General features: G+C 38.6%; 1 protein-coding gene across 7 annotated transcripts in view; it reads left to right on the forward strand.

Annotated features, from left to right (window-relative positions):
• PIGN (phosphatidylinositol glycan anchor biosynthesis class N) overlaps positions 1–24846 on the forward strand; it is a 91113-nt gene that overhangs the window by 39612 nt on the left and 26655 nt on the right. For all 7 annotated transcript variants that reach the window (XR_009418309.1, XR_009418308.1, XM_059470582.1 and 4 more), the window contains 7 exons: positions 10957–11035; positions 13134–13316; positions 16570–16706; positions 17660–17759; positions 17872–17964; positions 19324–19415; positions 21129–21240. Coding sequence is in view for 5 of the 7 variants with exons in the window: in XM_059470582.1 (XP_059326565.1) it covers positions 10957–11035; positions 13134–13316; positions 16570–16706; positions 17660–17759; positions 17872–17964; positions 19324–19415; positions 21129–21240 (796 nt within the window). In the remaining 2 variants the exon portion in view is untranslated. The remainder of the gene's footprint in view (positions 1–10956; positions 11036–13133; positions 13317–16569; positions 16707–17659; positions 17760–17871; positions 17965–19323; positions 19416–21128; positions 21241–24846) is intronic.

The raw sequence follows: 24846 nt of genomic DNA on the forward strand, positions 1-24846 counted from the left end.
GACTTCTGAGGGGAAAAATCCTGTTTTCTAGTTTGATTTTCAGATGTTGTATTACTGATTGAGTAGAAAACTGTTCGTGACCTTCAGCTGCAATGACTCAAAAACCAGTGTTTGAGTTGTACGTTGAATATATTGTACCAAAAGCATAAAGCTAGTATACACATATATATTTGTGGATAAAATAAGCCTGTTTTCAAAGTGCTGGCAACAGAGGAAGAATATTGAATTGATATAAAGCTTCTGATTTCCACAGGGAGTCTCATCCCTAGCAGAAGTGTGGCTGGCACAGTGGACAGGAAATGAAGGAGGCCAGTAGATATGTGCCCTTTCCTGCTTGGATCTAAATTGCATCTCTCTCTGAAATCCATCTGTCAGGTGTATAATGATGAGAAGGAGGATGGAGCTGATCATTGTGTTATGTGATAGAAACTTCAATAGTGTCTACTTGACCAGACTCGAGGTGGGTTAGAGTTTGAATAGTTCTATTAATGAGGATGTGTCTGGCTGCCATTTTTGCTTTATCAAAGTGCCTTCATCAAGGAACAAATCTGGGTAAAAGTGTATCCTGAGACTACTTGTGAAACTGTTGAGAATACATTTGGAAACTCAGCTCCAAGTGTTTGATTCTGCAAGGCAAGGTGCAGTATCCCTTGCTGAGACTGAATACTTAACTGCAGTTCTAGTTGGATACATGAAAGAAGTTACTATCTGAAATTTGTTGCCTTCCCACTTCCTTTCTCTCCCTACCTGATTTTCCCAACTATAAAAGACATTTTCAAAAGCCATTTGCTTAGCAAAATCAGAGGCTTTTCTCAGAATTCTGAGAAGCACACTGCTTTGACCTTTATGTGTAAGAAAAGGAGGTGCCAAGATACCAGATGCTTTGAAGGAAGTGAGAGGACAAATATGAAGACTGCTGACAGAGGAAAACTGATGTCCAGGGTAGTGAACTATCTTAGCTTTCTGACCATTTGATGCACCTTAGGGCAACTGCCAAGCTGGCACAGCTCAAAGACCAGTGTGCCAAGGGGCCAGATGCTACTGTTGCAAAATCATTCCCAAAGTTGGCATCTCTGGCCTGTGGAAGTAATCCTGCAAGAAGTATCAGGACAGGGTGGTGTGGTGAGTAAATGGTGCATCAGTGTTGCCCCAAAATCTGCGTAACCAGTTAGTGCAATTTCATTGTCCCAACAGGTACAAGAATTTAAGATAATTACATAAAAGCACAGGAGTCAATTTCCATAGTCCTGGTGGATCCAATGCTTTCAGGGATGGCTGTGCTTCCAGCTGGTCAGGTTCTGGTCCCTTGCAGTAAGGTGGCAGGAGCAGTAGTTTAAGAACCACCATCTTCAGAAAAAAATCCAAGGGATGGACCCCTAAACTATAATCAGTGCTTGCTTACCACTAGCTCTGCTTTTTTATTGAGTGTCTTGAAGTTTTTGTTAATAATGGTTGGGGGTTTTTTATCAGGAAATAGAAACTTGACTTTAAATAAGATACTTGAGCCATCTTCTCATATAGGAAAAATCCCATCCCACCTTATGCTGCATTTTTTAAGTAGCCTAATAGTCTGAATCCTACATATTAATCGTACCAAATAATTACTTTTGTGTGCATAATCTAGTTAAACTTGCATATTTATGTAGACAATCACTGCATTTTAAATGTGCAGTGTACATTTATTAAATAAAAATGTATTTTTCACCATATGAAAATGTACCTCTTCCTTTACTCTATCCTCTAGTATGACTTGAAATATAACTGCCTTAAACATTTGTATGGACTTTGGTGTAAGGAAATATCAATCATGTAGAGGCTGAGTCTTTCCACATAATTGCCCATTATCTATTTTGTCAGTGATAAAAAAGAAAATAGAGTGTAAAGTGTCTTTGAAGATTACAGAAACTTCAAAAAACTGCCATGTGCACAAATACCTCTCTTTTCTTCCTTTCTCTGATGACTGCAGATACAGTACTACATTGTTCCCTCTGTCTGATGGCCTTTCAAAACTTAAATAATAGATATTCCCACAAAATTGACATTTGGATCAAAGTGAAGCAGGTGATTTCTTTTCCACTATTGAGCAAGGCAGGGTTCCTTAAGATGTCACTGCATCCTTTGAAACATACTATTTTTGTTTTGTTTAAATAAATTACTTTTATTGAAATAACTGGTAATATGTAAGGTATTTGTGATATAAGTGATAATGCTTGCAAGAGCAAACATTTTGCATTGAATGCCAAGAGGAAAGGGTGACAATATTGCAGTAGGGAAGAGTAGTCTCAGTGATCATTCTCCCTGTGTGTTTGTTGGAATGCTTTGTGTCTTCAGAGGACCTTTTATTCAGCAGAAGCACTGATTTAGCTGCAGAGATTTCAGCCCCTTCATCCTGTGGTCAAGAATGAAGGACCAGCAGCTTCTATCAATTCCAAGTGAACCCTGGAAAGGCCGGCAGCCTTTTCCTGTCTCCACTTTGTCCCCATTGTGTTATCAGGTGTGAATCTAGGCACAAGGGATTGCTGGTACAAGCTGGTCAGTGTGGGCACCTTTAGCCTGCTGGTGTTGGGAGGCAGACTGGCAGCCCTCTCCCCTTCACCCTTGACTTTAAGGACATGTGTAGATACATCAAAAAATAGAACTGCAGTGCTGTAGAGACAAAGTGCCCAAATGAAAATAATGGCTTTGTATTATTTTTTACAAAAAGCCTTCCTGTTTAAGTAGTTAAGGTATTATCTCTTCAGGGAGAAATCGATGCCTTTCTTTGGCAAAAATGTCAGCTTCTCTCTCACTGAATGGGCCATGTCTGAAAAACACTGCTGCTCTCCTCTCAGAAGGCAGACATTCTGCTGGTCCTGAGTTTCAGCAGTGCACTTGGGAGCTTTTAGTTTGTACATGAAAAGCTAACTGGAAGCAGCTTCTGCGCAGGAGGACTGGATGTAATTGGGTTTACTATCAAGTAGGAAGTAGGTAAGGTCTTAAGAAGGAGCTAAAAGGCTGGTATATAAGATAAAATATTACAAGATTAATGTATATTTCTCTGTTTTCTTGTATTATAAATCCTTTTGGCCTTTTTGTGGAACTTGTGAGGCTATGTGCAATGAGGGTGAGGGAGGATTTCCAGCAGATGGTAGGAGAGGATGGACAGAGAATGCTCTGCTCTGGGATGTGAGGTGAGGGGCAGAGTACAGGGCTCTTTCTGGATCCTAGTAAGAAAAGCCCAATAACAAATAGCTTAATAAAGTAGCTGTTGTAGTAGTAGGAAATGAACAGAAGAAAACAGATAGCAAGTAAATCATAGATCCCTTCAGATGCTGGGCACCCTATGTTGTGGAGCGTGGGATCAGTTTTCTGATGGTGCCACACAGATGCTGGCAGTGGAGGCATTCCCTTGTATTGCTCATTCAAGGTGCTAGGTGATTTTCAATCAAGAAATCAACCCTGGTGATAATTTCTACTGTCAGACAGAAAGGAGGTTCACATGAGAACTTGCAGCTCTTACATCCATGAGGACAGGCAGGCAGTGTAATCCCTGTTACAGAGTGGGAATTGCCTGCAGGCTGCTCTGTTCCTCCCAGCTGATTGGGTCTGTCCCTTGGCCAAGGTATTTGGGCACCACATGCCTGGGCCTGCATAGGGGATGTGGATCACTGACTCCTTGATGTGCAGTGGTCTCCTGGTTAGGATCAGTGTAGGTGTTCTCCCAGACATGTTTTGGTGGCCATGGGGCCCTGCTAGTAGGTACTTGCACAGCACAAGCTGCCTGCTCTGGATGCAGCTGCTTCCAAAATGGTCACTAGGGTTTAGGATGGACATGTAGGATTGTGGAGCAGAAGAGGAGCTATGTAGCCACAACACTGCAGATAGCTAGATCCAGCTCATTGTCATAAATCATATATAAGTCATTGACATAAATCATCATGTATCTTGCAGAGGTGAGGACTCGCAGCATTGGCAGGGTGTTGTTATGGACAGTCAGCACATATCCCTCCCCTGTAGTACTAAAATAGAAGGGACTTTAAAAATGATGCCTTTCTTTTCCTTCAAGGATCTTCCACCTTCCCTGAAAAGCAGTTTCCCTTTCCAAAGCTGTGGCATCACATCCTGCTATGGCTTTCTGGACAAACCCCCTGCCCCTGGAAGATCCCTGCATCCAGCTTCTCAGTTCTGCTTGAAGGGGACCAGAGGGACAGTTTTGGAGTGTGGTCTCCTCCCTTCTGGCCTCTGCTTCTCTGAAGCTCTTGCCATAGTAGTTTACATGCAAAATATGCTGTGTGCAGCCCAGTTACCTTAATTGCTTCTCTGTTCAGTGAATTGGCAGCTGGCAGTTTAGTTGTCAGCTCCTTTTTCTCTCATCTTTGTTATCTAAGGGATTTACATAAATATCCTAAGGCACTATGCTGTTGAATATGCTACATCAGGGATTCTGATTTGTGAATATTAAAGGCTATTTTAATTCCTGGGACTTGACAGTGCAGGGTTAGAGCATTAGCAGTCAGACCATTTCCTGCAGCTTCACTGATGTCCTGCTGTCCTCCTCTGCATGTTTGTGAATCTGATGAATACAAAAGCATAAATGTACTGACAGGCTTCTGCAATGTGTCAGTAAACAGACTTTTTGCTACCTTTGGCCTGTGGAAGTGTGTGTGTCCTTCTTTCATTTCCTTATGCTTTAAAGAACAAAAACCTCAGAACTTAATAACTGGAGCCTCTTATTGACTCCTCTTATTGACTTTCTCAATCATTTTCTTTCTTTTGGAGTGCCAGCAGTGCTTTTTAGTGCTTCTTAAAGGAAAAGGATAACTGAGTTGCAAAAATAACTTATTACGACCCTACAACTAGACTACCTGACTAAAAATTTAACACAGTAGTCAGAAAACCCAGAAATACAAAAACCCACTTGAAATTTAGACCCTTCAAAACTGAGAGTCCTGACAGTGGAACAGCAGGAACAAAGGCGTTAGATTAAGTTGGGAAAGGGAATATTGTGGGTTCTGGGCTTTATGAAGCTGTAGTAAACCCTTTAGTGTAAGTTTATGTAGTGCACATTTTCTTTCAAAAAGCATAACTTTAGTATACTAATACTGTGGCTGTAATTTTTAAAATCTGTAATCAACATGCATCTTCTAATTATCAAAATGATGGTTTTTAGGACTTGCCTCTTTTAGCAGCTTACCTGAAAATATTTTAGTAAACAAGTAAAATTAAGGCCATCTAAACAGATTAAGGATCACTGATTTACCCATCAAATTGTTTAATCTTTGAAGCTTCACTCTTTGATCAGAACTAAAATGTATGCAAAGGATTGTCTCTTTATCTCACACTAGGTGCTTTCAGTCTGTCTTTGGCAGATACTATAAAACAGTTCTTTTTTCCAAAAAGGCACATCTGAAGCACTGGAATTGAATGCATTTTGAAAATGGGAAAAATTGGCTTCTGGCCATTAAAATTCATGTAAATAGCTAATTTGGTGAGGTCCATAGAATTGTAATAGCTTTCTTTTTCCTGATCATTGCCCCAGGTAACATCATGAACTCTGTATTGCACAGCAATTTCAACAGAAAGGAAATATCGTGGTTCCAGATTTTGATTTTTGAAATGTTTATTTGGTCAATTTTTTTCACATTTTGTTGAATGAACTTAAGTGTTTGCATCATTTGCCATTCGTTGTCTTTGTGGTTGTTTTTTTGCTGTTAATGAAGTGAGAAAGTTTTCTCTTATGCATTTTATTCTGCTCCTACAAGACTGTGCACAGTACTTTGAAAAGTAAACAGGAAGCAAGAAACAGGGGCATTACAAAGTTGGGTTCATTTGAGATTTCACTGTCACCAACATAAAGTCTCTGCACTCATGGGTTGCTAACTGGAGTGAATTTGTTTTAGAACAGAAATAAATGTGCAGTCATGTTTCTGCCACATTAATAGTGTTGAATGCAGACAGATCTGTGTTTCTACTCTGCCCTTACCCACCTGATGCTTTCTCAGGTACCATCCTGTTGATCACAGGCAGTTTAAAGGCAGCTCTCATGGGGGATTGCTTTTTTGAAGGCTGTTGTTGTACTGGCTCAGTTGCTTCTGAATAGCAGCCCTGCAAAAGCATCAGGCCTGTCTTACATCCGCATTTTCAAGCTGGCATTTTGCCAGCAGTGGATCAAACTATTGCTTTGTGGATCCAAGCCAAAATAGTGGATCCTGTAAGTACTATTTCAGCTGCTTGCAGGGCTGCTGGAGTGGTTGCCTTCTCTGCTCTGAAGTATGGCCCTCTCACAGAGGGGTGTGGCAACAGAGTTTGAACGTACTCAGCTGATTGTGTTGCTGGCAATTTTCTCCCATGGGGAGAGAGCACAGGGGCCCTGGCACCTGCCCCTCACAGTGTCTGGATGGCAGAGGCCTCGGATGCTCTGCAGGGTGGGTGGTGCCCAACTTTATCCTGGCTGATTTATTTCAGGTACCAGGGATCTTCTTTCTGGAGAAGAGGACAAGAAGCTGTAATTATTCAGCATTTTGGCAGATGTTGCTGGAGTTGTTTGGACGATGTCAGTCTGATGGCTCTTTTGTTGCTAACAATTCTGGAGTTAGGAGTTTCATAGCAAAGCACGCGAGAAGCTCTGCTTTATGTGGTGTTCAAAAGAAGATCACCTATACAAAATCCTGTCATGCTATATTCAAATGGCCTTGCTCCATCATGGGGTTGGCACAGGGGTCTAGGGATGTGTGTTCATATTCTTTAGCTTTTTAATTTTGCATCAACAGAAGGAGCAGGTGCTTTCCTCCCCATCTCCCAAATAGCCAGTATGAAAAAGATAGAAGACAGCTGAACAGCTACTTCTGATTTGCTGCTGGATAAGGGACATAGAAATGTGATCACCATCTTTTGCAAATCTTGCCACTCTCAAAGGGTTGTAGGATGTAAAGTATTTCCTTTTTTTCTGATGGAGAGAGTGAAAAGGCAGTGGTAGAAGGGTGTAGATATGCGTGAGCTGACATAGGTGCATGAGGTTTGTGAGTGTGTGTAGGTAAGCAGCTGAAATGAATTTGTTTTTATCTGACAATGAGCTAGGCAAAGATCTGTCTTTCTCTTGTATGTTTCATCTATGGGTCTGTGGTGCTTCCTTGGCTTTCATTATTAAATTTGAATTGTTATAAGTGTCCAACTAATACAGACATGAAGGGGTTACTTTTTATAGCAGAATTCTGGAAAATGTACTGTGCAATAAAATTACATATCTTTACTGAAATAACTAGGCATAATGAAACCAACAAACTAGCAGTGGTGGATACATATGTATTTGCAAGGCATCTCCTTCTGTTCTGAGAGGTTTTATTTCCTGATTTGTCTGCAGCATGCTACCTATGCCGTTGGGGATGTAATTTCTGTAGTGTGATGATAAACAAGACTCATTGGCCAAAGAGAGATCCCTTTGACATTGCTATGGTGAATGTACTTCATCACAGTCTTGTTGTGAGTTGCTGTCAAATAGCTTAGCTTAGATGAAGCATGAATGATGTGCTGGAAAGATTAATTTTGTCAGGTATACCTATGACAGGGGTAACTAACATCTCAGAAAGGAGAGTTTACAAGCACTTGCATGATTAGCCCAATCATCTTGTTTCATAATTAATTATGCTTATTCATGGATGAAGCTGTGATTTCTCTCTGGAACCAGGAAGTTAATCTCTGATAGCCATAATGAAAAACTCTTCCAGAACCACCATCATTTTCTGTGAAGAATGTAGTCTTAAGTCTTTAGAATCCTGATAATATTGTGAATGCATGTTTGTTTATAATCTATGTGATCATGGAATTCTTGTTTTTTCTTTCAAGTTAAACTGCTGAGTACTACCCTTTTCAGTGCATGTGTTTTTCAATCCTTTTAAGAAAAGGAGGACAGAGTTGAGTCCACTGACCGAATTCTCTTTGTGTGTGCCTCTTAATAGGATAGGTATTTTTGTGTTATGGAAAAAGTCCTCAGATTTTACTAGGCAAAACTATTCATCTTGAATTTGTTAGAATTGGATTTTGATGGTGGATAGCTGGCAAGAGCATATACACATACACCCTAGTTTTCCTTCTAGAATTGAGAATATTTCTAATAATGATCAGTAAATTCACTTCATTGCTATTAATTGCATGGATATGTTTATTAAGTGACCTTGAGAATAGGTTGACATTTGCTAGTGCCTCTGGGATGCTCTGCAACAGGGAAAAGCTCTGATCAGTTTATTATTTCCTAACATTGTCTTCTGCTGGAGACCTTTAAAATAGTTTAAGTTAAAATCAAGTGATGCTACACACAGATCAAGCTTTAACTTCTCAGATTTAAATTTTCTCTGTGGTCTTGGTTTTTGGTAAGTCTTGTAGATTTTATAGAATCACCATTTCTGAAGTCCATGAGTTTTTTCATGGGCAACTTTCCACTTCTGTTAATGGCTCATATTTGTCTATGCTTTCTGCTACATCTAGATTTCTTTTAAATCTCTCATCTACTTTGTCAGCTTCAGGAAGTGAATCAGTATCCTAAATGGATGATAATGGTGACCTATGCCCATTCTTGAATTGATGAATTATCAGCATATTTGATAACCTTTTTAAACTGGTAAAAAATACAAAAAATATTTAATAACTTCTTTTCTTTTTTGTTTAATACAAAGATAAAAAACATCTTAAGATGATAATTCCTTGCATTTTCATAGTAATATATGAATAGTCCTTAGTTTCTGGTGAATTCATAAATTTTACAAAAGCAATTGTTAGACAATTGTAAATGCAACCTCTTGAAAATTATGTATATGGAAGTAAGGTAATTAGTGTGTTATGATGTTAGCTATTGAAAATTAACAATGCACCTGCTAATGGTTACCCAGTTTGACAAAATAATTGCTTTCAGTGTTTGACTTAGTCAAAATTTTACTGTTTGAAAACCCCGTTTATTCTGTTACACCATCCATGTACAGAGATCCTAGGTGCTGTCCTCTAAGAAGGAATAGGTAAAGACTATTGTTCATTAATAATATAAGGATTCAGTGAGAATAAAAGGATAATAAGTGGGTTATAGCTAAATCTTACCTAAAAGCTAAGATATCTTTTATTTTTTCCTCCCCCTGTTTTTTTTTCCTCTCCTACTTTTCCTCCTCCCATTATTACACATGGTGAAATTCCCATCTTGAGTGGATGTTTTGCTCCCTTTCCCCTACCAAACAACTTAGCAAAATCTGAAAGCCACAGATTTCCTTGAGGCAGGGCCTGGGGTCTGGTTTGCCTCCTTTAGGTGCTGTTTCTAATTGTAGCCCTCAGCCTCTGGAGGTGTAAGGTTGGCTTCCATAGAGATGTATCATGAATGTGCAGAAACAACCAACATTCTCTTTGCTATTTTTCAAGTCTGGTTTCTAAAATCCTCTGTTTTCCCCTCAAAGTTAAGGTGATCAAACTCTTACCATGACCTTGTGATTATCTTTTTATCCCTTTTTCCTTTTCCATGGGACCTCTTTCCTCCTACTTGTTTATACATACCACCCTTCAATTCTTTTCTAGATTGAAGAGATAAACATTTTCTTGATACAGGGTACTACTCTACAGGTAATACTCTTCTCAAAAGTAAGGTTAATTGCTGTTCCAATTATTCAGTGTTTTGGAAGATTCCTGCATGATACTGCTCTGCTCTGAACTTAATGAAATAGCATCACAATATACCAGGATGTTACTACTACTAAAATCCAGGTTGTTCAGGCACAGAATACTTGCAATGTATTTCATGGCTCAAAGGATGGTGTGTATGTATTGCTGATGTATCTGTTAAGTGCTGTATCAGCCTATAGACTGGGTTGTAGGCAAAAGTGATTGATGGCTGTTTGGGAGCTGCAGGAATGAGCATTTCCATGCAGTAGCTGCTTGAAATCAAGACCTGCCCCTGTGGTTCAGCTGAGTGACCACATGGGCAGCTGCTGATGATTTAAATGGTGGGAGTGACCTGATTTGGTACTGCCTGAAACATGAGGTGGATGGTTGTGAATGAGGCATGGGAGGAGGCAGGAGGCAGGCAGGCAAGCAACTGGGTTATCTTGTGCCATGGATGTTGAGAGCTGGTGCTGTGCCACTGCCATGTGTGAAGGGAACCTGCAGTATGAATTCCCTGGCTGTCAGAGAGCTGTGGCCCATGGGGATTTGCTGTGGTGCCAAGAACAACAGAGAATGTGTTATGGCTTATAACTTATCCATATAACTTATGTGCCTTATAACTTTTCCAGGGTAGGTCTGGGATTCTCAGGCCTGCTGCTGTTCCTAAATGGAAAGAAAATGGTACAGGAGAAACAGCTCCTTCTCCCTTCATTTAGTGGAGTTTGGTTGACTGGCTTTTTTGTCCTGGTTGCTGCTTTCTGTAAGGGAAGAATGGTAGCAGTTGTTTAGGCTGATGATCAGATTCATCAAAATCCAAGAGATTTTTATCACTGACCTCAGTGTAGCCAGGTAACTGTGTTATCCCCTGCTCAGCTAATAGCTCCTTGAGTAACAGGAGACATGGTCATACTTTTCAAAGAGAAGATTGTTAGGTGTCATCTACTGTTAACATAGAATGTGAGCAAATCACTCCGTGCTGTCTTATCAACTGCTTACAGCCATATTCAAGTCAATTAAATTGCTTAATTTTTCTATGTGCCATGCTTCCTGTCCAGAGCAGTGGTCAATAATAATGCACAAGGGAGATAGTTCTCAGCAGTATTAGATGGGATCAGCTACATTAATGTCTATTAATGCAGCAATTTTGAGATAAGTTAAAAAGCAGCTGTGTTGACACATGTGAAGATGAATGCAGAGGAATAGATTAGTCTCAATTACCTAATTGCTTCTAATGATGTTCAGAATATATTGGTTTCATTACAGAATAATTATTTTAATTGCAAAGTTAATTTTTTCTGTTCATGAAAAGGAGAAATGTTAATATCTCTTTATACTGTTGTACAGACCACTTTCTGCTTCTGAACAGATCAACTATTTAAAAAAAATAAGACTGTATATTGAGCAGCAGAAGTACGATGAAGCGGTAAGTCTGGTTTTGCTATGTGTCGATATTTTTTTTTCTTTAAATTGAAATTAACAGAGAAGTAAAACGTTTTTGTCCTTATGATACACATTTCATTAACTCAAAACCCCACTGTAAGTCTTCAAAATTTTACAATTTTGTACCAATTGTAATAAACAATACTGACATGTTGTGTTTTTTCTCAAACTGTTTGCTGCTATTTCATAGTATAATGACACACAAGGCGTGTTTTTATTTTCCACACTAGAAAAGGATAAATTGAGAGATAAACTGAGGAATGTAGTTCATGTTTGCACTACTTAAGACTGCTTGTTTCATGAAAAAAGCCTGGTATCTTGCCCCATCATGGATCCTGCTTTATCTAATCTTTTTTTTTTTTTTTTTTTACCTGACCCAGCTGTGCTTGGTTTTACTTTCACATTTCAGTGTGTCAGACTGGCAGCCATACATGGAATTATGCTTCTCAGTTCCAGTATTATTTTCCTAAGCATTTGCCAGCACTCACTGTGTGGTGGGGTACTTGATGGGTGCAGTTCGCCAATGCTTGTATTCTGATGTTCACAGAAAGAATTTGTAGAGTTAAATGATACCAAGAAGTCTTTCATTTTAACAGATGTGGTTTGGTCATTGACATCTATGTTACAAAGTATGAAAATATTGATTATGTAAGATTATATTTAACCTGCCAGGCGCAAGGAAGACTTCCATTATGTTTTAGGGTTCAGTTCTTTTTTCCTAATATGATTCTTGGGGCAATAAATTACAATTTTTTGCACAGGACAGGTAAATCTATTTTATGCCTTTTTACTTGCTTTGTTGTAAATTGGAAACCGTTCAGCTTAAATAACTTGATCTGTTTCTTTTTGGTTTCTTAATACTTCTACTTAGCTGTCACATTTACTGACAGGAGATATTTTATGCATTTCAGGAGTAGAACTTTTGATTTTGTATTGTTGCTTATATGTAAATTTTACTGCTTGTTTGAGTGCTCCAGGTGTTCAAGTTCACTCTTGATCACTCACCCATCAGACTTGTGCCTGTGCCTTGGTTATCCTCAGCATCCTGTATTGCAATGAAGAAAGGGTTCTTCCATTCCTAGAACCTGGGGTTTGCATGATTGTTTGCCTGAACCTTGCAACTCTTTGCATTGCAAATATGCACTCAGAATTGTATAGAATAGAAGGATTGTATAGAATAGATGCCTTTTGGGGTGAGTTTGCCTACTGGCAGACTTGTAGTTTCTTCAGTAGTTGCTGTACCTTTTCCTGAGTTTGTTTTTGTTGAATCTCAGTTGAATACCTGCACATATAAGAAAGCTTCGTTGTGTAGTCATTGTTCACCTTGTTACTGTGCTCTTCCAAATTGTGTGGATGAGCTTCCCATCTTTGGGTAAATCACAGCACACCCAAATGGCACAGTGGGAAAACCCACGGTCTTTATTACGGTGTCTCCCCAGTGGAGGTATTGTGTGAGGGGTCCTGTGATTAGACTGGGTACAGCCCTTCTTGTTTCCAAATGATTTATGTCCTGAGAGCTACAAGCAGCTGCTCTGTAAATGCATCTGGGACTCCCCTTTAGTCTCTGAGTTCACTGCTGGTGCTCGTGGTATCAGGTACTACTGAAGTGGAGGTCATCAAAACCCAGGCAGGGAATACTTCAGGCTATGGAGAGTGACCATGTTTCAGCTGCATCCATAATCCTCCCCCTGTGTAAATGTGCCTTCGGGAGCACATGACTGATTTTTAAGGGGATAATTTACACTGGAGTGTGTAGGGTCAAATGCTTGTGGGAAAGTCAAATGGATGCTTGGTAGCAAGTGATGTTCAGGGTGTGCTGTCTGTGTGGCATTCACCTTCTAACCAGCCATGGCCAGGGAGGATGGTGATGGAGCCAGGTAATGGCTGATTTGGTATCCAGCAGGAGTCCCAAGCAGTGTGCACTGCAGCAGTTGGTGCTGGCCAAAACACTGTCCCTGAGCATGGAGAGGACACATGTGCCAGGAGTGGTAGAGCTGCTGGAGCTCCAGTTGCTGTCAGGTTGATTTGTGGAATGGGGAGCTCACACTCTTCTGTCACTTAAATGTTTTGTCTGCCTCTAGATATCTCTGTGCAAAACCCTGATTAACCTTGCTTTGGAAGGCTTGTCTTACTACCACACCTATGATAGATTATTCCTGGGTCTGAGCATTGCAGTGAGTTTTGTGGGCTGGACAACTTACGTGATTTTGGTCATTATCAAGGCCCATACCAATTTGACCAAGACTGTCCCAGCTAATAAAAAGGTAAGTTTGAAGCATTCAATTATTTTTTTCTATCAGTTTTCAGTATTACATGTATGCTAAGTGACTGTGTGCAGGATAAATTGAATACCTTATACTTCTTTTGACTTAATGTGGAAACTGGCGAGCTGTTGAGTTTTCCAGCTGCTATGAATCCTCTGTGGTGTTGCTGTTAAGTCCAGTGATTAGGATCAGTATTCCTAAGATGTGTAAGTCTGAGTGTGCTGCTTCAGTTTTTCTTTCTACAGCTGTCCATTTAAGATGCTAATGCAAGTGTGAGAAAATATAGTGATTTAAAACTATTAAAAGATCTGTATTTAACTGGGTTTAGTTTTCCCAGGTTTAATTTTCAGTATTAACAGCTCACTGTTGTAATAATAATTGTTTGGAAGAATATAGATTTCAGTCTTCCAGTTTCATTGATGGTTCTTAACTGTAAGGCCAAAAAAACCCACAGCATGTAAATAATTTTATTCCTTCCCTCTTTGGTAATTTTATATCTCTTCTCAGAAACTGTGCAGTCCAGTCATGGCATTTTTAAAATGTGTAGCCTGTTTTGATAGCAGGTGAGCTGTGGTTTCACAGAATAGTGTGCTCTCTTGCTTTTTGTGATTTGCAAGTGTGCAGAAGACCTTAAAGATGAAGGAAGCTCTTTTTGACTAGATTATTATGGTTTGATTTTTCACAAAGTATAAAATCCTAAGAATTTATTTTCAGTCATTTGTCACAAAAAGAGAGACGTCAAAAAGGTGAATAGGCAAAAAGGTAGCATTTCACTAGAGAGGGGTTAAAGCATTTGTGGTGAGGGGAAATTCTCTCAAACTTCAAGCATTTGTTTCAGAATAAAAAGAATTGTTTTATTTTGTAATGTAGATGAGAGTGAACACTCACTTAACATCTTTACTGTCTTCAATATGTTACTCTGAGAAAATTCCTATCATGTTATCTTGAACTTTTCACTACTGGCTGAAATGAGATAGTGTTGACCTTTAGTGAAAATGCTCAAACAAAATTAAAGTGGAAAATATTCATAAGTGCTGTACTGCATAATTTAGTTTTCCTTTCATCAAATAACTGAGAGGAAATAATCCAGAATGCATGTTATTTTAGATACAAACAAAATAATTGCAATTAATAGGCTGAATATCAGGCATATTAATAACTACATTAAGGAAAAATTTGCATTCTTAGTTGACATTGATTTTAATTTCATATATTGATTAACTTGTTGAAGACAAATTTAATGCTAGAGACACTGGCAGAAAAAAGAGATCTTAGTTCTTCGTCTATAGAATTTATTTTTCTTCAGTTTTCATAAGAGGCCCTTTTCTGTAGGAACCTTTTTTAGTGTTTCTAAATACTTAGAGAATCACAATGTGAGGCTAATGCTTCATATAGGGAGGTTATTTGGTTTATAGCTTATATTGAAGCACCTTAAAGAAATTTGCTGAGAGACTAATCTACCATTGACAAATAGTCTCCTGCAAAACACACCCTTATAAAATCAAGAAGCTTCTGAGTAATGAAACTGCACATCCTGTATATATCATCTTTAAAAGTTTTTGGCTTCTTATGCTGTGTATGAAAAAACACCTTTTTTTTTTTTTCTTTTGGTGTAGAATGTTGTTTTGCCTAGCAAGAAGTATAACCTTTAAATTTATTTTAAATATTCACAGAATTGCAAATCTCTTTTCCACTTTCAATGCATGACTGACTATATTGGACTCTATAGTATTTGTGTCACTATGTGGAATAAAATGTTGATTGTGTGTGTTTACTCATTCAGTGATAAATTATACTGTGTGCATATCATATATATGCATATTCATTCTGCCTATATGTCAGCAAATGTAAAATTTAAAACTACTAAAGCAAAATTGCCCTAGGTCAGCTTTCTATATGACTTATCTTTTCTTAGGCTAATGGTATATCTTGCAAAAGATCTATTTTAAAAATAATTTAGAACTTGCATTTGCTGTCATTTTAGATCAAGGCAGTTGTACATCAGTTACAGGGAGGGGGAGTCAGAAAAGATGTTAATCCATCTAGGTGAACTGTGAGCTGATTGTCTTCTTCTCAGCATATTTAGCATAGTTGTGTATCTGTCTACCTAACTCTTTCAAAAAACTAGCAGTTGTGTAAAGGAAAGCAGTGTCTGTCATTACCTACACTAAAGCTGCCTTTGCTATGTCAAGTTGTAATACGAATAAAATAGTTTATTTTAAACTTGTACATTATCTTCCCTTACTAGTGATTCTTCTGATATTTGAATGTCCCTGAATAGGGAAGAATAGTTCAATGACCAGATAAAAGGGAGATGCAGAGTGACTGTTTAATGCTACTCTTTGTACAAACAGGGGATTTCTGCTGATGGTTAAGGACTGACCTGCCTATCTGAGATAACCCATTTGAAAATTTTCCTTCTCTCTTTGATGTTTCTCCTTAAGAGTGTTCTCACTTTGAGAATATGTACTCCACAAAACACAATGTCCAATCTTGTATCTATTTTTTTTTCTAAGAAAAGCCCAAAGCAGTACCTGTAGGTTAAGATGAAATATCAAAGGAGTTGTAGCTATGCTACCTTTTAGGGCCATGCAGAACTAGTCCTCTGGTGTATTTTGAAATTGTGGGTTCTTTGAGGAAGGAAGTTTCTCCTGTGGAATGTTAGTCACATGCCTCCTTGTAACTGTTCCTAGATCCTGAATAGCAGTGGGGTTTTTTCTGGTAGGAGTTAATGCTTAATATTTTAATTTAATTAGTTCTCTTACAAATGTCTCAAGCAGGAAGAAGAAATGTGCTGATGGAATTTTCATTAAATGCTTTGACTGTAAGGCTATGAACTTGAACTCGATGGGTTATATTCTCATTAAGTCTGTTTCTAGAATCTAAATTTGAGATTTCTTTTTCCTAAACCCCTTAGCATCTCTGGCTTCAGATGGATTCCAAGTATCCATTGAACGTAAATGACATTGCATATATTGGGCTTCCAGATTGTACAAGTATGTCTTTCCCATGCAGATTTTACTCCAGGACCTTATGAATAGACACATTTAGAATTAGATCTTCAAATCCTGCTGTTTTTTTTTTAATCTGGCTGACAACTTTGTCTAGAGTTGTGTAGAGACACATGGCAGCTTGTGTGGCTGTGTTAAAATAGCATTTGTTTTACTGTGTAACTAACAAATGAAAAATAGAGTGTAGTTTAAAGCATTTTATTGCTGTTAAAAGACTGTTTGTCCAAATGTTTGTATTTCAGAAATCTACTGTTCTTTTCTATGGTTTTGCCTCTGCTGGAATGATAATAACTTTTTTCCTGTTGATTCAAACATGTCCTTGGACATACTATATATACTGTCTCTTGCCAGTGCCAGTATGGTATGCAGTTGTCAAAGAGTAAGTAAAGAATGCAGTTTATTACTACTGTTTTATAAGACCAACTCTGGGCTTCCTTTTTGTAGAGAATTAAATTTTTTCCCATAAATTTGGGAGAAAACTTCATTAAGTGTTTCCTGAGACATTCCAAAGGACTCTGGTTTATATTTCAGCTGACATAACGAGTAGTGTCCAAACTGACTGATACAGTTGCCAATTCTAGAAGATATCTTTTCTATTAGCAAAAATACATTAAGCTATTGTCATAAAAACATAACTTTAGTACTGTTGTAAAAGAGTGCTAAAATCTTTGCAAATACCTGTAGCAGCTGCCTTATTTTGCAAAATGATCCTGCAAAGTGTCAAGTCTGTGGAATGCCAGCTACTGCTAGTCATCTTGAGGAATGTGCTCCCATATTGAAATATATTTGTCTTGTTTGGGTCTCCTTTTACTCCAGGCCCAAAAATGCTTGTTATCTTTAGATTCCTTTTACTTTCTTGATCTACTGGCAATTTGTAGATACCAACTCAGTATTATTCAGAGAAAATGAGACCAACAGCTGTTAGATAATGAGCTGTCTCATAAAGCACAGGAAAAGCTAACAAGGAAGGTTTTTCTCTCTCTAAAGCTTCTGAATGTTTCATCAGTTATGACAGACATTAAGCACAACATAACCAAAAATATTCATGTACTCAGAGTCAGTTTGGGTAGTGAATAATCTGAAGCTTGTCCAAACACTGGCAAAGATGTGCCAAATATGGGAGGAAAAAAGCTGGAGGATTTTATAGTAGATTTTCTATCTAGTAAAACTGGACAGAAGTAGCATCTGGCCATCAACCATGGGGTCTAGGCAGGACCAGCAATACCTCTAATGTTTTTTGTGCTCTGACCCCATTCTTGCCTTAAAAGGTAAGATGCTACACTATTTCTGTTTTTTTAAATGCATCTTATCTTGTTCTATCATTTTGAACAGAATTCCTGTCATTCAAGACCTTGCCACAAATGTTTTGTCGCTTCATCTTGGTCAATCTGCAGGATTCCTCTTGGTTTGTATACTGGGAATTGAAATACTAGTAAGTATTTTATCCTTACATATCAACAGGGTATCTAATTTCTTGTATTCTTCCTCTTTGAGGAATTAATGTGTTTGATTTTCAGTCCTCTCTTGGATTTTTTTTTAATTAGGTCTTCAGCTTTTTCTACCGCTCTGCGCTTACTGTTGGCCTTCTTGTCTTTGCTGGCTGGCCAGTGATCACACAGCTGTGGATTCAAGCTAAGGTATTGCATTGCTTTGGTGAACAGCTGGATTGAATCCTTAGGATGTTGGGAGTGCTTTGGAATGCTTATTCGGTTATGCTCTTTTTCTGATCTCTGTCATAAGCTGCATGTAGCAAAGCCAGGGAATTTAAGATGATCTGAATGGATCTGTTGTACAGCAGAAGTAATAAGAGTTGCTTAAGAGTTTTGAGGTATCTGTTTTGAGGTATCTGAGGTATCTATATTTAGCTATCAGTTTTCTGTTGTTGATGACTAAGAAATGCTTGACTCAATCATATGAAATGCACATCATTTATCACACTGTTGCAGTGACTATGGTGTTTATGTGTATGATTGGTGAAAGTGTCACCCTTTAACTAATATGATAATTTATTAGAAAAAAATATTGAAGATAATGGAAAGGCAATTGTCAACTCATTATTGTCTGCAATCAGCTGGGACACACTGTTCCTCAGAGGCAGCTTTCTGTGTTGTTTTTCCTAGGAAAAAACCTCCACCTTCATGAAGTGGCATGATATTAAATTTAAGAGATGTTTCTTGTGTTCATTGCTCCCAACATCTCTTATTTCAGGGGATACCTAAAACCTAGGGTTCTGGGATGGAGAAAAGGAGTCAAATTGCTAAGTCTTGGTCTCCAAAAACTGCCAAGATGGAGGCTTGTATTTGTTTAATTTACCATTTTTTGTTCTAGTTGAATAATCAAGTAACTTGTCTTAAAGCTGGATATGCACAGATGATGTTTTGTAGTGTGAAATTTCCTTTCAGGAATATGAATTTTACTTGAGCTTGAGAAATTTACATGACACAGCTCTTAATATTTTTAGTTATATAAAACACCTGGGATATGTTGTTTTTTTTTCATCCTAGCAAAGAGTTTCAGGAACTACTTAATTGATAATGGTGGCTAAATGGCATATAGATGCAAAGACTGGATAATGTTACTGTATTCTCTCTCCATGCTGATGAATTAACTGCTGTATCCTTCTGAGGTATTAGTTTTATGCCTTCCTTCTAGAAGGCCACTTGTCAGATTTCTGGTGCCTGCAATGTGTGAAGGCCGCACTTTGAGAAAGTGCTTATAAGTGTAAACTTGGCTTTAATTATCATTGTCTTTGATAGGATTTTGACAGCTATATAAATGAAATTCTTTTCTCTATTAAATTGAAGCTCTGTAATACCGATGACGCCATGGCCTCTTTGGTTCTTTGTTTGTTTGTTTGGGGTTTTTTTAGCTAATTTTACTCCTTGGTGATGCAGGGTCTTTGCTTATGGGAGATGCTAGTAGCTGTTAGCAGTTCACTGAAATATTTCTTTATGAGTAGACAATTGTCTGTCCACATGACCTCCTTCTTCTTTTAGACAAAAGCATTGATCTGGACTCTCCTGTGTGTGCTCCTGGCAATATTTCCATTAATGCCTGTTGTAGGAAGAGAACCAAACATTCCTCTGGTGTAAGAATCTCATCTTGTTCTTTAAATTTTTTATTCTCCCTTTGATTCAAAATTTAGGCTGCCTTTTGGTATTTGTGAGGAATTGCATTACTGAAAGCTGGCTGAGACAGGAGTTGAAAGTCAGAGTTTAAATAACATGATGATAGAGACCCCAGTTATTCAGTAATAAGAGTGAGAATAGACTTTTAATTATTTTGCTACATCCATTTGGTCTTTATGTTATTCTGTAATTTCTTGTCAAGGGAAACACTCCTCACAACACAAAAATGTGCACATTTTACAGGAAAATAAAGGAGATCATTAAAGGAGAAGCTTCAGTGGGGTGTAAATATGGTCAACAGCACTATCATAAATTAAGAAGAATTTAGTTAAAAGCCATATACTTTTGATGGCATCTTTCAGAATTTGTCCATCCAATTTTGAATAGTCTGTCTTTGAATAGCGCTCTGTGAGATATGAGATATTCAGGGAAATAAAACAAACAGGGTAGGCAGAGCTCTCTTCTTCCTCTGTGTTTCCTGTGTCTCTTCTTTTTCCACTTCTGCTTCTCTATGCCGAGTCTTCTTTTCTGGTATTGCTTGTCTGATTTTCTAGAGTTGTTGTTTTTTATTGTTTTTCTAGTACATCTCTATCTGTCCCTCTCCTCTTGTGAGCCACTCTTTGGTCATAGGAGCATTCTCTCATATCTGGATGCAATCCAGGTGGTTGGCCTGAAGGGTTTGGCTTATGGTCTCTTTGTAGTTACTGCAGAAAAAGTGAATTGACCCTAGGATGCAATGGCTCCTGCTGGCTGGTAGAAGATGTCATGCCTCAGCAGAGCCAGGATGCCTGGTCCTCAGTGAAATATGGGATTTGAGCAGCAATATGTGATTGCAGGTAGAATTATGAGCCCAGATATTTCCAAGATTATTGACGTTCTCCTTCAATATTTTCTACTGTTTTAAATCTACCTTTGAAAACCCTTCTTAGTCTCATTCCTTGGGCACATTAGAAATATTCAGCACATAGAAATATTCAGCATTTGCCTTGACTGTCTTACAGCCTCTCAGCTGTATATACATATATATGTATTTCTGCTGGTCCAAACTGAAGCTTTTTTATTCTTTAGAATATATGTGCACAGCTTAGAAATCGAAATGGAATTAAATTACCTACAGATCTTCCTCTCCGACACCTCTTTATATTCACCTTGCCCAGGCTGTATCTTTCTGTTTATTCTTCTGATACAACATTTTACCTTTGTACCACTGTGTTTGTCTGAAACTTTTCAAGGGAGTTGTGAAGCTGGAAAGGTTTGAAGCAGCAATTAAAAGTAAATGTGACGCTTCAGGATATTGCAGATAAGTTGATACTGGGGGAGAAGATACAAGAGGGAGAAATCAAAAAGCCAGTGAGAAATAGGTGTTTCTGTTCTTGGGCAGTGGTACTGTCAAGTCAGGGCTTTTTAGTACATTAATGAAACTTGTATGGTAGGAGCAGGGAGCTCCTGAGTCAGCTCAGGCATAGAAAGGAAACGTGGGGATGAAAGCAGGGCTAGATAATGCAAGAGGAACCTGGAGGCACTGAATATTCAGGAGAGATTAGGAAACCCAAAACGCTCCTGGGGTTGAATCTGGTGTGGAATGTCAAGTGCAACAAGACAGTGTACGGTGGCAAAAGAAATTTTTGATTATGTTTTCTGAGATTTTATTGTTCTTTTGTTTGTTTTTGCAGAACAGCAGCTGGTTTGCTGACCATCTTGATATCTTTATTCTTGTTGACATCTCTTTGTAAAAGTGAAAATAAGTACAGAGATAATGAAGATCTGAAAGTATATTTTTATCAGGTCAGTTGTTACTTTTCAATAATTCTGAATGTTAGAGGGTTTTTATGTGCAAATTTTTACTTTCCTTCTAAGAACATATTTCTACCAAGGCCACAGTTTTCAAGAAAAAAAAGATTGTTCCTAAGAGTTTTCTCCTTGGCTATTTCAAGAGGACCATGTGCACATACTTAAATATCATCATGCTATGTTCCCAAAAGCCCATCCTGTCCATAATTATATTGCTTGATATATCAATGTGCATATAGATTTTGATGCTCTGCTTGGAGAGCTTGTTCTGCCTTTGGTCTGTGTATATCACTTGCAGTGACCTTTGCAGTAGTTGCATGTGCACACTTGGGCTTGCTGGTTTGGGGGGCTGACCTAGTTCTAGTTTCTGGCTGTAGAAGAACAATGTGAGATTGACATTGAGCTGGTTTTCTGTTGGTTAAGTTTTCTTTCAGGTGAATTATATCTTTGTGAAATAGGTAGGTTTTTTTCATGCTTGGAGCTAATTAAGTTCTAGAGAGCTTTAAGATTCTAATAATACCTTGCATGCCTGCTGTCCTCTTTTTTTCTTTTTTTTTATCTCAACCTATTACAAGATAATAGTTTTATTTCAGGAACAGCCTTATCTGTTATGATTTAAGTGTGTGCTGGAGTTCCTTGCTGAGCAAAACAATGCACTCATTATATCAGTGATTTAGGTATGGAGCTCAGATTGGTTGAAAAGAGGAAGGGAAAGAGTAATGAATGCTTAAAGTGGCTTTAGTAGCTTAGCATGAATGCATGCCAAATATGGTGTGATGTCTCTTAATTTTTTCAGCCTTCATGCGGAAAAGAGATGTCAGTTCCTTTCCTAAGCATTTAAAACACGAATTTCCAGTATACACTCAGCAATGGATTTCTTGCTGGAAAAAACTTACCCTGGGTGGGGAAGTGAGGGAGCAGCCCAGTAGGCGGCTGGCCAACCTCAACTCACCACACAGCTGCTGCAGCATCTCATGATGATGAAGAAATTGGTTTATAGTGAAAAAGTAATGCCAGACTATTCTTGAGCAAATGTAGAGAATCAGGAAATTCACTCACAGAGTGATACTTAATTAGAGGAAAATGTTCTGCCTGCTTATTCCTGAAGTAACGTCTTCATTTTTCTCCCAACTTTTAAGATCATCATAAAGTTCCTCAAATTGCCTCTTACTCAGAAGATATTTTACAGTAGTGACATTTAATTACTAGTCCCTATTAGACTTTTGTTTCAGTACCTTAATTGGGAATGGAAAATATGGGATCCACCATTCACATTTCATGTAAGGAAAGGATTGGGAGGTGAGATTATTCAGATGTAGAGTGATAAAAGGACATTACAGAGGTATTCTATGTGTTTCTAAATAGATATCTTGTTTTGAGGTTAGGTTGCATTTAGTTGCTTTGAAATGTACAGGAATACAAAAGGAAAATGCTTGTCAGAATACTGGTTTTTCTAGTCAATGAAATTCCCTAATTCTACTTTTATATTTTGCTTTGAGTTGGACCTTTCAGTGGGAATAGGAAGGGGTAATCTTCAAAAATGCTCATTTTGAGATCCTGAATTTTGATTACAGCTCCCAGGCAGTTTTGAAGGTGAGATGAATCCCCTAGTCAGGAGAAAATACCTATTTTGCTGTGACAAATGGTGATCAGGCCACTGGCATTCAAATAGATAAGCACACTCAATCAGATTCCTGCTCTGCATCTGACAAGGGATTTCTTAAAAGTAGGTTTTGCAAGTTCCCCATAAGTGGTGTTTGGAGGCAGTCATCAGAGGTTATGCCTTCCTCTGATAACGCTGTTACTTAATGTTTGGAGTCACTGGTGAATTAAACCTAAGCCAGCCTCAACAATTGTTTGATTCTCTGATCTCTGAGAGGTCATTAAGGCTTTAGTAATGATGAAACCAGGAGCCATTCATAATCCATCAGCTAGACTGCTGCAGTGCTTACTGTATAACCTAATTGTTGCTGGAAAGAGCACCGCCTTCTCTTTGCCATCTGTTTCATAGATGGTGTCCAGTTTCTGCCACACCACTGAAAATTTGCTGTTTTGATTGATTGATAATGTTGAACCAAGTTATTATTCCCAGGATGCTTGGACTTCATGTGTGTCCAAGGTGGTCAGTTGATTAGTTTCCTCCTCTCAATTAGAATTATAGAATAATTTTGGTTGGAAAAGACTTGTAAGATCAAGTCTAACCATTAACCTAACACTGCCAAGATCAGCACTAAACCATGTTCCTAAGAGCAACATCTTCATGCTGTTTAAAATAGAAGTGAACAGTAGGAATCCATGTCATTCTGGTGGAAGCAGGGGACAGGAGGGGTGTTTTCAACCAGCCTGTGCCCAGCTGATGATGCTGGTCCTCCTGCCATTCTCCCTATGGGTCCTTAAGATGTTTGATGCTTAGGAGAGCTCCCAGCCAGAGCAGCTGGCAGTGTTGGGACTGCAGGTGTCACCGCTGGTTTCTTCTTTGTAGCAGTATGACCTGCAGGTATGGGTATCTGAGACCTGCTCTTAAGTTGTTCAGGAATTGTCTCTGAACATCAGAGAGGGTTGTGAAGGATGAAGGGAGACAGATTCTTAGCTTAGCTCAGTTTGCCTCTCCAAGTTACTTCTGCTCAGTTCCACCTCAGTCCTGGAGGTGTTGGTGAAAGCCAAGACCAATTTGAACATTACTTAAAATGCGAACACAGATTCTCAAAAGCACCTGCTGAGCCCTTCCCTGGACACTGGCATAGATTTAGCAGCAGTTCCTTGTGCTTATTCATGTTCCCAGGCCATCACAAGTCTTCCAAGGCACAGGATATATTACAGAGGGTGACACAAAGTTAGTGCAAAGTGACTTCACCAGTGTCTAGGGGATATCGGAGGAATTACCAGAGCTCATGACACCAAACAGAACTTGATAAGATATGTCAAAGGGTCTGAATACAGCAAAAGTGTCCAAATTAAACATCAGAAGTCTAAAATTGCCTGAGCTTTTGGATGTCTAATGTTTTGACCTTGTTTATTGATGTCACAGAGAAATACAAGGTACATGTTCTTGTGGCTTGGAATGAAATAGAAGCAGCAGATACTGAGCACCTGTGAAACTTGTCAAAAAAGAATGCTGGTGCTAAATGTATCATCTGGGCTGATCCCAGTAGGTATCACTGCAGTCTAGCAGGGAAATAGCAGCTATTCATATGGTACACAGTGATGGATGTGAATGGTGTAGTTGCACTAAAAAGCCACGACTGCAATTACATCTGGTAATGCAGTTTTAAAGCACATGTTTGCAAAGTACTGTGCATGCTTGATTTGCCTTTTAGTGGAACTGCAGAGTTGTGAATAAATAGCAGTAATTGAAAATTTGGCTCAAGCATTTCCTTGGATAATTGTCACCTTTCAAAAATAACTGACTCATGGGGTAATTTTCAAAAGGTTCTTTGCACGTACTTGATGACTGAATGGTGTCTCTTGAATTAGTCAAAGAAAAAACCTCTCCAACTTTTCTACTTCTGCAAGGCTGAGGGCTCTGCTTGAGGTGGTTCAGTCAATTCGGTTGGGGGGCAAAAAACCCAGCAGCTTCTTTCCATCCCATAAAAGCCACCT

The sequence above is a fragment of the Ammospiza nelsoni genome, chromosome 1, assembly GCF_027579445.1.
Source record: "Ammospiza nelsoni isolate bAmmNel1 chromosome 1, bAmmNel1.pri, whole genome shotgun sequence".
Lineage (NCBI taxonomy): Eukaryota > Metazoa > Chordata > Aves > Passeriformes > Passerellidae > Ammospiza > Ammospiza nelsoni.